This window comes from Trachurus trachurus, assembly GCF_905171665.1.
Source record: "Trachurus trachurus genome assembly, chromosome: 5".
NCBI lineage: Eukaryota > Metazoa > Chordata > Actinopteri > Carangiformes > Carangidae > Trachurus > Trachurus trachurus.
In genome coordinates, this window is record NC_139896.1 from 34,481,984 (window position 1) to 34,498,386 (window position 16,403).

General features: G+C 42.1%; 1 protein-coding gene across 1 annotated transcript in view; it reads left to right on the forward strand.

Annotated features, from left to right (window-relative positions):
- Window positions 1-2,461: 2,461 nt before the first annotated feature.
- The window catches only part of asic1b (acid-sensing (proton-gated) ion channel 1b), a gene marked incomplete at its 5' end in the record, with an annotated part of 192,628 nt that continues 178,686 nt past the window's right edge, over window positions 2,462-16,403 (forward strand). Inside the window, 2 exons of the mRNA XM_083971731.1 lie at window positions 2,462-2,889; window positions 14,748-14,943. Coding sequence (XP_083827857.1) covers window positions 2,522-2,889; window positions 14,748-14,943 — 564 coding nt within the window. The remainder of the gene's footprint in view (window positions 2,890-14,747; window positions 14,944-16,403) is intronic.

Genomic DNA, 16,403 nt, shown 5'->3' on the forward strand with positions numbered 1-16,403 from the left:
CCCAATCATGATAAGTTTTTTAATATAGGCTATAGCCCTTTGACAGCATATACAAGTGATTCAAACCAAGAAATGACAGCGGACAAGCGTTTGACAAAGGTTTAAAATACCGCCTTTTTGCATGAGTGTGTATGGGGAAAACGGTTTGTTTTCCCCCACGGCCCTGACCGGAAGTGACGTTTCCTTGCTTGCCGACTCGGTCTATACTTCTCTTAAAGGTGTAGGCTACAGAAATGGCCGTTTGTCCTGTTTGTCGGGCCGAGTTGTCACGAGCTGCAACACGAGTTTACCCGAGTGAGGAAAACGAATTTGATTGGTCGTTATCGAGCGGGCGGGATATTCAAAGCTTGGGGCGAGCCCGAGCTCCGTGTGTGTGTGCGTGTCTCAGACGTTTGAATGACGGATGACGGATCCAATATCAGTGGCTGGTGAATCGTGTACAGGCTGACGTATAATCCGTGCGCCTGCATTATCCAATGCGAAAAAAAAATACACACTTTCATCCCGGATTTACTCAAAAATAGAATTTTGCACAAAGTTTGGCCTACAACGTCTGAAAGATGAGTTATCACATTAATTTTATGACCCAAAGTGGGCTCAAATTCAATTTTCTTTTCTGTACACCTTTAAAGGTAGCCTAATTTACCATAATGACTTTATATGTCCTGTAAATGTTAAGATTTTCCTTCTTTTTTTTTAAAAAGAAAAAGAAAAAGAAAAAAGAATAAAAAAGCCGCCTGTTTTTTTCTTCAATTTCCTCAACTGGAAATCAGATAGCCTAGCATTTTGTCAGACGTCTTTCTTAAACCTTATAACCCTTACATTACATGTTTTCATCATCAGACAGAGAAACTCGGAGAATTAAGTTGGAAACACACATTTTTTCACAGTACAAAATAACCTTTAACTTTTAATAGTAAATCCCCCACACACAGCAGCTTTTGTTGTTGTTAGGTTTCCGAAAGTAACTTAGTTTTGCCCTCGGCGGCTTCCGTACATTAGCGACACACCTGAGGTTAATTTTGAATAACGGTCGGTGTAGTCCGTGTATCATGGCTAATTTAATATACAACAAAAGTGGTGAATTAACCACTAGTCTACTCCACTGCAATTTACAAAGTGACGCTGTCTCACAGGTGTAGTTTCATTGAATGTGTAACTTGAGCCAGCATAAAGTAGGCTAAAAACTTGCTGCTAGCTCGTGTCCCTTCACCTCAGCTAGCTAAGGAGGAGGCTGCCTGCCAGTGAGTAAGGTAATGACTAATACTTGAATCAGAGTAAATCATCATTTTGAAACTGTGAGCTCTCCACAGTAGCTGGCTTAGCTTCTTGACTGAAGTGTGGTGGTGGGGCTTTGCTGTGGATGACACCGACGCTGGACTTCGTCACCCGGTGTAAAACACATGCTGTCCTATCCTTTGCTCTCTCCTGTTTGTGGGGCGAATTTAATTGATCCGGGCAAACCGCGACCGCCTCTTTAGGTGGCTTGCCTTGAATTCATAACGCCAAGTATCTTGATTGGGCTTTGTATATATACACATATATTCTGCCTAGTTCAATATTTCTTTATATTTTTTGTCCAGAGTTTGTTATTCAAGGATAAGCGTGTGGGAATCCAAATAAGAGCGGAGTAATTATCCCTGCATTGTTGTGGAGGCAGCAGCTCTACTCGGAGGAGGGAATGGATGCAGGCAGGCGAGGAGAGGAGAGGCGCACCGAGGCAGCTATCTGACTGAGCCAGCTCCTCTGTGATGCAGCTGTTTATCCTGCCTATGGAAAACACAGGACATCCGGACGACTGCTATTAAAACGGCGAACAAGGGGAGAAAATCAGCGACTATTTGTTTTTTTTCCTGCACGTGTTGGGAGATCGCATACGAAGAGCAGGGAAAGCCATGTAGCCCCGTCTACTCTCTGCTTCACACACATACACACACACACGCTCTCACACTGAGAGAGAATACACCACCACCGCTTTGGGGTTTTTCCCCCTCTAAATCAGATTTCCTTGTTTTTCCTCGCCGAGGTGATTTATCTCTATTGTTTTCTTCCTTCTTCACCGTGGTCTGTGTTTTTTTCCCCCTGACCTGCTCAGTGCTTTTTTTTCCTTAACAGCTTGGAAGCCAAATATCAACTCGGTGATATTACAGAAGTGTGTGTGAAGAGGAGAGAGGACAGCGTTGGCATCAGTCCATGCGCGCTCCACACACACCGGACTGTTTATTATGGAAGTGTGACCCCAGCCGAGGAAACGGCACATGCCTCCTATATCTACACTTTCCCCCCCAACACGGGGTTATTTTGAGGGCATTACTGGGTAAAATGCTCTGAACATCACATCGGGCTGTGACGCAACATCTCACATAGACTGCATGAGAAATACATACGTAGAAGGGCGTGAACTTGCAGACACTAAAAAACCTCCTTCCCGTAAATAAACCATCTACTTATCTTTAAAGGGGCTGTTTGCTCTTTTTTTTTTCCCGGTCTTGATTCATCTGAACTCGTCCCGGGGAACACGATGGATCTGAAATCAGCGGACTCGGAGGACATGGACTACAACAAGAGACCGGCTCCTATTGAAGTTTTTGCCAGCAGATCCACGCTCCATGGCATCTCGCACATGTTCACTTATGAGCGGATGTGTATCAAGCGCACCCTTTGGATTTTGTTCTTCCTGAGCTCCGTGGGTGTGCTGGTGATGGTGTGCGTGGACCGGGTGCAGTTCTACTTCCAGTACCCCCACGTCACCAAGCTGGACGAGGTGGCGGCTGCGAAGATGGTGTTCCCCTCGGTCACCTTCTGCAACCTCAACTCCTTCCGCTTCAGCAGGGTGACCCGCAACGACCTGTACCACGCCGGGGAGCTGCTCGCCTTGCTCAACGGCAGGTCAGTGTGTGTGTGTGTGTGTGTGTGGTGCCAGTGTACCTTACCTGTGCGTTTTGGGGGGGTCTGTCCTATGGCATGGTCTACCTGTTGGTATGCATGATGTCACTGGCAAGCATGGCAATGAAAAAGCACTGAAAAAGTCTGATGATCCCCTGATTTTTGACTGACTCATTCAGTTCTAACACCTCGCCTATAACTGCTAGTTTCTTTTTCTTCTCTAAAAACAGTATTCAGCAGCACACAGAATCCCAAACCGATAGACTATAGCTGCTGAAGGGGAAACCCAACTGTGAGGATTTGGCATTTGTTGATTCAAGATCTGGTAGTGTCCACTGCACAGTGTGAGATAATAGTGACAAGACTGAAACACACTGATGCAACAGTGCATTTTTAATTTGGGGCATCAGTTATGTAGCTGTACTAGTCTTTACTCCACTCAAACGATTTGAGGACCATTAAATCACTTTTTCTCTGAGCACGCTGACTAAGTAAGGACTGACTCTGAGGCAATCAGTGCTGGTGATGCTTGATTTGTGAGGCCCCAGCTGTTTAAAGCTAGAAGATACTGGTGAATATTAAAGTTAAATGACATTTTAATTTTAGATTTTAGCACAGTTGAAATGCAAACTTAGATTTTCTTTCATGTCTACATTGTGAAGTCTTCTGCTGCTGCTTTAACACCAGTCTCACTGTTTTATTTCTGTACTCACTGCGAGATGTTCAAACAACATGGAGGTAACACACACAGTCTTTCAAGGGTCTCTGTGAGTGTGAACTTGTGCTGACCTTAGCCTGAGGTGATTGATGGAAAAAAGAGATGTAGATGAAAGGGTGTTCTCAGAGAGAGTGGAAAGCAGCATCAGAATCGGTTATTTAATAATGTAGTGACATAACAGATCATGTCAGCTGAAACACACCTGACACACAAGCTGCTGTGTGCATGGATCCCGTTGTGACAACACACAATCTGTGACAATATGTTGACATTTTTGTTAGTTTTTTAGGATTTATGATCCAGAGAAAATGATAAGGAACATATTTTACGGCAGATCATGTGAATCCTCCAGGTAACAGATAATGGATGAGCTATTTCTAAATGGTTAATGTAAAATGATGAAGGAGAAAATGCCGCCAGTGCAATTCCCTGCCTCATCATTTTACAGTTCATGTGATATGAATATCTCAATATTGGATAAGTAGACGAGTAGATTTTTAAATCCCCTGCTGACAAAGTGTCGAGAGACATGTCTGCGTGTGCGATTCACATCTGCCACCCCCTCCCTTTTTACACGTTGTCGTTTGCTGCGCTTTGATCATTTAGTCGTTCGGCGCCCGTGACAAGCTCACTGTTGATGTCGAAACTTTTGACTTTTAACTTCTCCGCTTTTTCTGTTCAGCTCCACGCAGAGTCTGATCACGTTTAGCAGGGCAATACAGATGGCCATCTCCCACTCTGCATTCACAGCTGAAGCTTTTAAGATTCACTCACAAATACAGAAACATGCTTTACTGCTCTCACGTAAGAATAAAAGATCAAATATATACAATAGCATTTTGAACACATTACTCAAGGTATTTTTAGCCTATTGATCCACGCAGCGTTGCAGCCAAAGGCACTGTCGGAGTGTGGTACAGTACATGCTAGGATGACATAAATTCAATTCCCCGTTTTCATACAGAATATCGTTGCTTCGTGACCTCTATACATCCATATTACAGGTGATAACCTTACAGGAAAGCAATAGATTCCTTTGCCCAGGGCTGCATTTCTCGTTCTATGTATGGTATAGATTTTAGCTAGTGCCTACATCCTACATGGATTTGTTTCTCTGTTTGTACTGTCGACTGTAATGGCAGACTATTAGAATATCAACAAAAGGCTTCCACATCTTTTGATTTATTAGAGTGTGTTCAGCCAGACTTCCTGGAAGAATCGAGGGGAGGTTAACAACAGAAGGGCAAAAAAGCACAAGAGTAAGGAAGATGGAGGGAACAGAAAAATGAAAGCGGTGGCACTTGCTCCAAGTGACTTTGGAACAAGCTGACTTTTGATGGAGGGAGGGGAGTACATGCAGAGGCAATTAACTTGCGTCTCGTAAGCTGTATGATGAACAAGTCTTTATCCCTGTGTAATTAGTGCTGTTTGTTAAGCTACGGAGTTGTCTCGCTGATTAACACTCTCTCATCTCTCACAGTATTTTTCGCCTCTCCTCTGGTTGAGTTTCGCCTCAGAGGTGGCATCTTCTTACTTTCTGAGAGATTGGTGCAGTATGTGATGTTTTTTTTCTTCAAAATAAGACAGGGCCAGCTTTGTTAGAGAGTCGGTCTCTGAAGCAGCGTGAATCTAACTTGTAGATAAAACGTTCTCAGGGTTTTCTGTAGACACACTGCTTTTAGATTAAACATTGACGGGGTGGAAAACATTTCATTGGTAAACTTCAGGATATGAAGTGACATGCTGTGGGTTTGGTTGGAGAAGGGTAGAAGAAAAACAAAGTGTTGTGTTGCTGCGTGTCTGCGTAGATCCTTGCCAGAAGGAAGCAGCAGCGCTATCATTGATGCCAGCCCGTCTTAGATGCTGTGAAATTCATTGCTGAGCTACGACGACTAACTTCAGCTGAACTTACTCCAATCCAGAAGGTTTTGCCACAAAAAAACAAAACAAAACAAAAACAATCAGTGCAGCGCAGCAGTGCAGAACATCACAAGTAAATTGCTCAGTTTTATTTTTACTATGTCGCAGAGGCAATTATATGATAATTAACAGAAGAAAGGTCATTTTAGAATAGGTGTTGGTAATTTAGTGTGTGCTGCCAAAAACGCTGAATCAGCTCATGAAAGTCAGAGAAGCGAGTCCTCTGCTGCTTACACAGTTCCCCAGCTTTAACATGACTCCTGGGCTTGCAAGCATGCTTTAAAGTCACATACATAGTGTGTGTGTGTGTAGTGCCAGAAAATGTAATGCTCGATAACTCTGTGTTATCTGTCTCAGCAAGATCACAGGTCCTAATCAGGATTGGAGTGTTGGGAAAAAAAGTGCTTAGGAAAGGATGATGGGATGCCCGATCATTATTCAGGAAACACAAAATCAAAGAGTTGCTGTTAAAGCTTATTTTCTCATTTGAATATATATTATTTATATGGTGATTGTTTACAAACGACTCTACCATTGGAGAGACATAAGTAGGTAAATCAGTATCAGTGAAGTTGAACTAACAGATCAAATGTGACTACTGTCTACTACTTCCCTTGTTTGATTAAATCTGATTGCTCATCAGTATAATAGAGATGCATTTGTGTTCACCTCGCCTCTTGGTCACTCTGTCATTTGTAATTTCATGAACTTGACCAAAACGGCATACTAATAGTGCGTGCCACAGGTGTGCGTTCGTTAAGACGTGATAGTCAAAGATCATTCTACTCATTTATTCTCAAGGACACTGCACAAAAACAAATCTCTATCCTCGCTGGTGTAAGAGTTCAATTAGGGCTAATGGGATAATTACCTGATATTATATCAAGATGCACTGTGACCCGTATACAGTAACAGCATTGACTGCTACATATTGATTTTCTATTCTCTTTTTCAGTAAGTAAGTAAAATCCTATTTAATTGTAGAGCTGCGTGCTTCACGTCTCTCTTTCTTTCTTTCTTTCTTTCTTTCTTTCTTTCTTTCTTTCTTTCTTTCTTTCTTTCTTTCTTTCTTTCTTTCTTTCTTTCTTTCTTTCTCTCATCGGCCCTCTCTATGTGCCTGTCTGTGCACATAAGAGCGTGCTCAGTGTGTGCACCAGTACTGGGCTCAGTATCCAATCACATTTTGCTGGTTGGTTGACATAATATGAGGCAGTGGAGCTGCATACATTGGGTAATTTATTTGTCACAAAGTAGTAAGATATTTGTGGTGAAACACAATGTGAGAGAGCTACTGTTTATGTTAATTTCTCCTGTAGACGTGCCCTCCCCTGAATTCTGCTGGAACCACTAGGATGTGTTCATTGTTGTGTCACACAGCCTGGGGTGTCAACACCAGCCTAATACTACGGGAGTACGAGCTGCTGTGGAGTAAGATGCTTTATTAGGTTTTTCCTTCATATAGTTGAGCGCGTGACGTCCCGGGCAGGTACAGTTTTGTGACCACTGTCAAAATTCACTCTGGAAATCAGAGCTTACTGGTATTTACTCGCTCCCTTCATGAGGTGACGAAGTGATGCAGATGCTCCTTCATTCGTTTTAGTCCCCGCAAGAAAATTAAAGTGCTTGTGGCCCATAATCCAATTTAGTCTCCCCCACCCCTATGTAGCGAGTTTGCTGTGATTGCTTTAGGGAGCAGTGGCAGGCCAATATTAAAAATCTACCCATATTATTGTGATTGTATGCGCTTCAACTAAAGCCTCCTGACTCGGGGATCTGAGCGCAACGTCTTAAGTGCTCTCCTGGCAGCTTTGTGTTGCTTATAAGACACAGGCTCAGGATAAAATTCAATTAAGTTCACAATATACCACAACAGGCTGTATCTTCTTATTAGAATAAAGTATGACAGTGTTGTGATGTAGTCCCTGTGTGGGCGTCTGGGCGAGGGTTACTGAAGTAATTTGGATCTGTGATTTGACTGGCCTTCGTAATTTAAGCTGTCATTTTCAGGGCATCAGACTAACTTTTTCCAGTCATTACTATTCCTGCCAGTTGCAAATGGTGTGTCGGTTATCCTCAAAGCTGCAAGTTCTGTTAAAATAAATAAATCTAGCATGGAAGCAAACCACTCCCACCCTACCCTCTCCCTGCTGTTGTGTCTCTCTATCTGCTCCGTCATCATTTCAACTTTTTTATTTTTTTACTTTTCTCTGCTACAGTGACTGTCGGACAATAAGCAGTCTGTGATGTTTGGACGCACCACCAAGACAAAAAGGCGACTGTGTTGTACTTTTTTTTTTACAGTTTTATTTCCCAAAGACAAATTAATAATACACACATATTAATAATAAATTCCAAAAATGAAAATACCATCAAATTAATGAACTGAGTAACTTAAAGTAGTGATGGTCAAAAACTTTTTACGGCCACAGTCTCCACCTGTCCGACACTGTTCAGACTGACTACCCACCCCCCAACGTGTGACCAAATAATGTGACGGCACAATGATGCAAGAAATTATAAATTTCAGATTAAATGTTACTACAAAAATGAATTGGCAAGTCAAAATATGTAAACATAACTGATGTATGTGCAGCAAATAAGAAAACGTTTAAAAAAAAATGTAACATGCACGTTATAAGTTATAAATTAATATTCTGGACTCATTTTCCTGGCAAATATGAAACAAATGCAGACACATCTACATTGCTGAAGGTCTTCATGTGCTAAACAGTGGAGCAAGAATAATGGAAAACCATTTACAAGGGCGTCATCATTATGCATATTATATAAAATAAAAGGATAAATCCCATTACAGCTACACATGGCATCCCACTTTTAATTATCATGTTGTGTTCAGACAGTGCAGAAACGGAATCTTTATTCGCTAATTCATCAGCACTCCACAAGACATCAGTGTGACATCTGTAGACAGCTGTTAGCATGCATCATGGCCAGACTGAATAAAATCCACACACTGTATAGTTGACTTTAAATCTCATAGCCAGAGACGGCATATAGCCAACAAGCTGAAAGCTCAGGTCAGAGTGGAGAGTTCTTCTCAGTCTGTCGTCCTGTCCTGTAGATGCTGCATCACCACCCAAACTGTGGCTGGTCCACATAGACTGTAATTATTCATTTGACAGTTTATGGGGCTGTCATCACTCAAAGTGGCTCATATAGCAGCTATCATCTGTCACTTTTTAACTTAAAAAATACTTTTTTTAAGTTAAAAAGTTTTGTTAAGTTGTGTTTCCACGCAGTCGCAGCCCCAACTTACAACAAGTAACCACAAGCAGCGCATGTTTATTACATGTTTACTGAGAAAAGCTGCAAATCCAATGATCAGTGTTGGCATTTTAAGACGTGATGCTGGATCAGTCAAATAGAAGTTGTGATAGATTTTTTGGTGATAGGGAAAATCAAATCATATTGACCTTTGAGGCATTATGTGATCAATTTGAGCCACTCTGTGTGTTGCACTTTCACCCCATGGAGCAAAGTTGTTAACCTAAACAAAATACCAATCGATTAAATAAAGATTTGTGTTGTTCCCTCAAGATGTAAGTTGTTTGTGATGAAGGTTAGTTTGTTGAGCTCTGCTTAGAGCTGCCGCCAGTCTTCCTTAAGCCCAAACATCTCTCTTGATAATGTACCCCTTTAAAAACAGTGTAATTAATAGACTAGAGTCAGCCAGGTCACACATTTACAGTCCATGATCTGTTCACACATTCACACACACAGCTGCAGTTTCTCATTAACCTTACATAACCTTAATTTGCCTTTTAATATAGCTTCAACAACAGCCAGATGTATTGAGGACATAGGCCTACATAGCAGCTAATGAATGGCCTTTCTTGGGTTCATTATTAATCTAAGAATAAAGTGGTCATGCACTGTTGTTCCATAGAGCAGGGCTATTCAATTGGCGGCCACATCCGGCCCCAAACCAATGTCCGAGTGGCCCGACTGGCGGTCACCCCCCAAAAAATAAAACAAAACAAAAACAGAGGGAAACACGTTTTGCGAGAACTCCAAATTCCTACTGTGGTTCAGACAGTGAATGCACCACTCAACGCAGCCTAGCAACCACAACCCACCCACCCAGTTAGTGCGTTGTTTTGAAAGTTACCGGTAGAACCGAGGCTTGGTCGGTCAGCTGCTCTCCAGAAACACCGTGTCGGGCCACAGCCGCTCGTCACGGAGCGGGCCGCGGCGAGGCTGCCCTCCGTGGTCCTGTGGTGCTACAGGTCAGTGAGAGACAAGTCCCCGTCTGTCGGACCGACGGACCTCACACTCCCCACCGGCACCGGGCCGCTGTGGCACGACACGGTGTTTCTGGAGAGCAGCTGACCGATCCTCAGCCCTCCCATCAGCCAACAATAAACCGCGGTGGCTGGTTAATACTCCACCAGTCTCTCCACTCCTTTCAGCCACACATGAGCACCGTCCACGCAGTGACAGCACGCCACGCTCCGCTGTCCTTTTTTCTTTTTTTTCTTTTGAGGGAATGAAGTAACCAATGATTTAATTTGAACGCAACTAGCCTGCTTGCAATGGAGTAATCAGAACAGTGACTGGGATAGCTACTTCTCAAAGGAATAATCCCTTATCAAATACTTTCCCAGAGTAATTTGCCCCAAAACAGCTTTTTGCTCCTTGTTTTTCACCAATCAAAATATGTTAGAGAAGAAATCTGTGTTCATCTTTAGGCCTAATTTTAAGACTATAGGCTACATTTAGTGATTTACATAACCCCCTGGCCTGCTGTAAACCTCAGTGGAAACTCAGAGGACAGTAGCAGGCCCCAGGAAACTTTTAGTTCTTAAAAAAACCTCAAAGCATTAACAACTACATCTTAAATACTGCTATCACTACTACTTTTATTGACTTAGTAAGTTGTTTAGCTAAGGTTTTAAAAATGCCCCTCATTTGTAACCTCCTCTTTATTGACCGCTGAAAATGTCCGGCCCAGCTTAAGGTCTCGGTTTTAAAATCTGAATTTGTAATTGAATAGCCCTGCCATAGAGTCTACTGATTATGCCAGGTTTTCTTACTTTCCTTTTGTAAATAAGAATATGATGCTCACTGCTAATGAATGTGTAAACTACAACACTTAAGAAAATTATAATCATCCAGGACTGATTGCTAAGAGCTTTCTTTCAATTTATGGACAAAGTTAAAGCCCCTGTATGTAACTTATTTGGCTTTTTATTAGCAAAAATCAAATATGTCTTTCATAAATACGTATTTCACTGAAGTCAAATCACACCCGCATACAAATGAAAGCTTTCTCGTACCTTAGAATGAGTTGTTACAAGTCGTTACAAATACATAAGTGGGCGACGCACCGAACCGAGGCGGCCATGTTGCATCGCCATTTTTTACGTTTGAGTGGCAGCGTGACCGTAGGTAACCATAGAAACTCAGCGGAGCTGTGGGCTCGGCCTGTTAAAACTGTCACCACTGTGTAGTGTGAGGAAGGACGGAGGCACTGATGTTGCATTCAGGTGCAGTCAGGCAGACGGCCGTCGGCAAACCAACTGGATGTCATTTTACTGGACGAGAGAAAGACGGTAAAATGTGGGTCAGGTAAACAATACCACATCACCATGACAACATATTGTCACACCTGTATTGTTTTGCCTCGTGCTGGTGGACCACTTGTTTACATAGACGCTTGTTTATCCTGTTACATGCAGCGTCTGTTGTCTGTCTGACGTCTGCCCCATTTCACCTGAATGCAACATCAAGAATACGTTCAGATATGCAACCGCACCGCTAGATGGGGGAAATTCCTACATATTATACCTTTAAAGATAGACACCATACTGTCATTTCTGTATTTTCATATTTTGGTCATTGGTGTCACTGTTAAATAGATAAAATGTGGTTTTAATGAACAGCAACCATATGCTGCAAGCATTTAATTGGCCTCAGGTGCCATGTAATACCTGATCTTTGATGCTGATTTTGACGGTAATACTGTGTGGTTTTAAACCAATGGCTGGTCAGAACAATAGTCCCGAATCCCGATCCTTTTCATCACAGCACTGTTAACACTGTTCAACATGAAGCATGACAGATTCCCATCTCGCATCAGTGATATGAGTGCAGCAGAGAGAAACAACACTTTAATTTCAAATTACAGCACATACGGTCTCACATGTTGAGTATTTGATTCGGCTCTGTTTGTAGCAGGTAAACAGCACTGCAGTGGAACATGATATGCTTCTTGTAATTTGGTTGGAACATGAGTCGGAAATCTTCTCGCCAGTTGAATATTAAGGCAGTCCGTACAAAAGAAATAATGTAATATTTCATTTTTTATTCATGGATCAAGTTGCATTATTCCCATCATCAAGGGACAAAGTCTTGTTCATGAGCACTGACAAAGCTTGACCTTGTGGAATTAAAAGAGAAAAAAAAACTACATCAAGATTTACCACCAATTGTGGTTTGAAATAGTGCCCATATCCATGAGAAATAACACTGCTGTCAGCATCCACAAAGTCATTCACAGATTTATTATCAGAGGAAAAAGGGGACGCCTTTGTCTCCCACCGTCTCTCATGCTTTTCAATTCTAATTCTGGTTTCTCCAGCTTGGGACAGACTTACTCATGTTTGCAAATGTAAATTGAGCTGTCCAAAATTATTATTATAACACAATACACCAACTCCATGATAAGATGGCTGCTGCTCTCACATTATTACACACATTTGGGAGGTAATGTCAGCAGGAGTGCTTAATTACTTTGTTTTACTTTTAATTGGGGAGAAATGGAAGGACTGCCTTGCTGTCCATTGTCTATATCGATGCAGAGAAGCGGGTTGGAGCTGCACAGCTGACAAGAAGGACACCATTCCAGTTGATATGTATAGACAAACAATACATTTACACAGTTGCCAATCAACCTATACTGTAGTTTGCATGTTTTTGGACTGTGGGAGAAACAAACCCGCACAGACATGGGAAGAACATGGAAACCCCTCTGTGCCCGATACCTCACTGCTTAATTCAAGAAACCATCATGCAGTCTTTCACTGTGCTGTTCACTCCGATCGACTCTGTGTGTTCTTGCAAATTATTCTCATAAGTGTCTGTCAGTAGTGCTTAATCTTAGCACTCCATAATTTGGATGCTTGTACCACTGATGGGGCATCGCGCAGCAGCAGCCATCAATGGGCCGTTCTTTGTGAAGCAGGGCCACATTTAGTTAATTGAGGTTAATTTGTATCCCTGGATGTCTGTGAGCAGGTGCAGGAGGTTGATGGTGGTTGTCAAGCAGAGGCATGTCATGAACGACTTCCCCAGTGTTGTGTTTCCACGAGAACGGCCATCGCAGCTCGGTTTTGGTTCGGCGTGTGTCTATGAGGAGGAAACGGAGGAAACAGAGGAGGGGAGAGTCAGTGTGTAATCTTCTCTACATTATGAACTTGAGGCGAGACACTACAGGCAAAAACACAGTTTTTTCATGCACTGATCAATTTTGAGATTTTGGCCTATTTTTCTTCCTTAACATGTGTTCTTTCAGAAAAGTCAAAAGAAATGGTAGAACATCCACATTAAGGTGGTTATTTTACTTCATTTTGTCTCTTTTGTCAGTAGATTTCTGCTAAATTCGCCAAAAGTTAACAGCTACTGTGACATACTGTGCTGTGTCTGTTGTCTGACCCATGTCATGTCAGGTATCATTGTAAAGCTCTCTCTCTCCTGAGGCTCCAAATATTGTCATCTCCTCCGTATCCGCAACCAATCGTAAAAGTACGATTGACATTAACAATCTATGGAATTTTACAGTACAAGTCTTTAAAGGCCGTTGAAAAAATGAGTTTTTCCTCAGACTCTGAACCTGAAATCTCCACTTCAGCAGCACTTACATAGAGACACCAAACCTTCCAGTTGTATTCCTGTCTGTATTCTGAAGGTTTTTACAGAGGGGATTGTTGATATATCATTCAAAGCCTGATTTATACAACATTTTATTCCTAAAAACATGGCGAAATTAGATTCTTTTGGGCTGGTGACAGTATTTTCTCAATTACAGAGTGATAAAAAGAGATATCCAAAATCCCCTCTGTAAAAACTTCCGACTCTAATATGTCAACAAAATAAAACAAGAATTATGAAAGTGACTTTCGGATTTCAGATTTCGGTTCTGGAAATGTATGCAAATTAGTGCATATTTCATCAGATATTGCCTCATTTACATATTTAAACATAACATTTGACAAAACTTGCAATACAAAAAATATTTGTCTTAATGTAAGTGATAAACTTAGGAAAGTTTCATGGTGATATCTGTTATTTAAAATGTTTTACCCTATTCACCTGTGTCTCCCCTTGATTACATTCTGCACTTGAGAAAAAAAAAAGGCAGCAGATATTGGGTGAAGTGTTCCGATTTTATTCAAACTTGAAATAATCAAGGTATTTTTTTCCTAGAGTGTGCTTCCTCAGCGCGACATACAGAGTTATGTCAGTTAATCCTAATTATTTGGCAGATTGATGAACGTTACTGCGTGAAAGGAAAGACTCCCATTCCTTTAAATAACAAGCTATTTTCTCCCACTCAGCACCACCCGTGGTGGCTGAGCGTACCACAGTTGGGCTGCTGGCTTCAGACAGCATGTGTTTAATATTGTGAGAGCTTGCTAACTGTGGGTCTGTGAGTGCTGGCATGCACATGTGCAGCCTTGGTTCAGTTAGGCAGATATGCTCTTTTTGCTACCTCTACATTAATATTTTACATGTCAATCCCTACTGTCCTCCAAAAACACTTATCTGCCTCCCAAACTACTTGAGGTACAGCTTAGGTTGGGCCCCACTCTGCTGTCTGCAGGAATGCCTTGTAATCATCTTTTTCTTTCACTGTTTGATGAGTAGCTTAACGTTTTGTGTGTGAAGATGATGATTATGTTTAAGTGAAATGGACTGTTGAGAGTAGCAAATTCTTTCTGCTTTGTAGATGTCTACTCTGTTATTTGCCTTTCATATCTGAGTGATCATTTGGAAGTAAGTCCTTACCAAAATACATTTTTTTGTGATTCACACAGGAAGAGATTTAAAAAAAAAAAAAAAAGTCTAAATGTAATTTTGAGATGTTTTTTTCTTGAGAAAAACACAGGGAAGGTCCAGTCGTACAACAAAAAACGTTGTTTTGATAACAGATCAATGTGAATACTGTCATTGTATTAAGTAAGCCCAGAACCTTCTTGTTCAGGTACGAGATCCGGGACCCACACATGGTGGAGGAAAATGTCATGCAGGTCCTGAAGGAGAGGGCCGACTTCGACAACTACAAGCCCCGCCCGTTCAACATGCGCGAATTCTATGACCGCACGGGCCACGACATCAAGGACATGCTGCTGTCCTGCTTCTACCGGGGCATGGAGTGCAGTGCTGAAGACTTCAAAGTGGTGAGTGGTGCATGTCATCTGTTTGAAAGTCTGCTGCCGGGGCCAGCTGAGGCCTGCTAAGACCAGGGTCAGCTGAGCATGTTTGTAACGCAACTTCATTTTAGTTCATATAACATGCACAGTATGTAATAGGACCACAGTTGCACAATCATCGCTCAGGTTTGCTTTTGAGAATGAAATGACGTGTCAGGATATAGAAGGTAAGGAATTGTTCATCAAATTCTTCAATCTTGGAGCTCCATCCATCCAGATCCGACCGCCCCCCCTCAGGATGGGTGTGTGAACCATGTGTGTATACTCTAACTGACTCACAGGCCAGAGTACATCTTAGCATAGTAATATGTACCACGCACAAGTCTACTACAGGGAGCTGCGCGCTGGCCCTTGCGTGATAGTTTAGGTTGAGCAAAGCTTTCATAAAAGATTGGTTTTGCTGAACCCCAGGTCAGTGCCATAACACTGGCTTTATGAGTACCAAGTTAAAGAATGTGTCGCTCTGGGAGATTTTGTGATAGTGTTTGTTTTTCTCATCTATGGAATGGTTACAGAGATCTGGTTATTACCTGGAACCTGTGTGACCTTTCTATCTGCTCGGCAGTATACAGATTTATCAGATGGAGCTGCGGTAACAACCATTTAGCTGCCTGCAGCTCACAGAGTTTCTCTTGGCAGCGGAGCCGCGGTTGTGATCAGTTAGTTTGCATTTCATTTAATGTCTGTCTATTGAGAGTCAGAATCCTGCACAGTTCACCTCCTTCTTTAGCACCAAGTCGGTTGATACTGTAAGGTGCAGTTTGCTGATACTTCATATATTTACAAAAAGGACTATGAGTTTTTACTTTTGTGCAAGAAGCAAAAAGCTGAAAATAAGCAAATTTTACTCTTTGATTTGCCAAACATCTGGCAAATTCTTCACCAACAAGTCACTAAATGAAGCAGCGTGGTGCTGATCAGGTAGCACGGCCCACCGTGCCAACAGTTGTGCATGCCTGGCTGGCTGCCATGCCAACGAGAACCCCCACCAGGCCAAAAAAAATGTTTGTATGTCAATAATAATACCAATGGAATATTGATTCAGAAATCAATTGTCATTTGCATTTGGGAGTCTCTCTTTTTTTTGGGTGCATCCCACCAGGCTTGAAGAAGATTCCATGGGGAGCACTGCAGTATATTGATCAGAGCTTGTTGGCTGACAGCAGCTACTTACTTACTTACTGCTGCTTGAAACGGAGCTGATAAGTGCACTGACTCTCAACCATGTTTGGGGTTGACATCTGCCCATCTTTGGTTTTAGGGGGATTTATACCAGAGACGTTGTTTATACCACTTGTTGGGATGCTTCTATTGCACTTAACCTAAGGAGCTGTCAGCCTTTCTCTCCTCTCCTCTGCTCCGCTCTGCTTTTGTGTGTGTCTCAAAAACTCACATGGTGAAATTAAAGCCGAGGTAGAGGCCTAAAG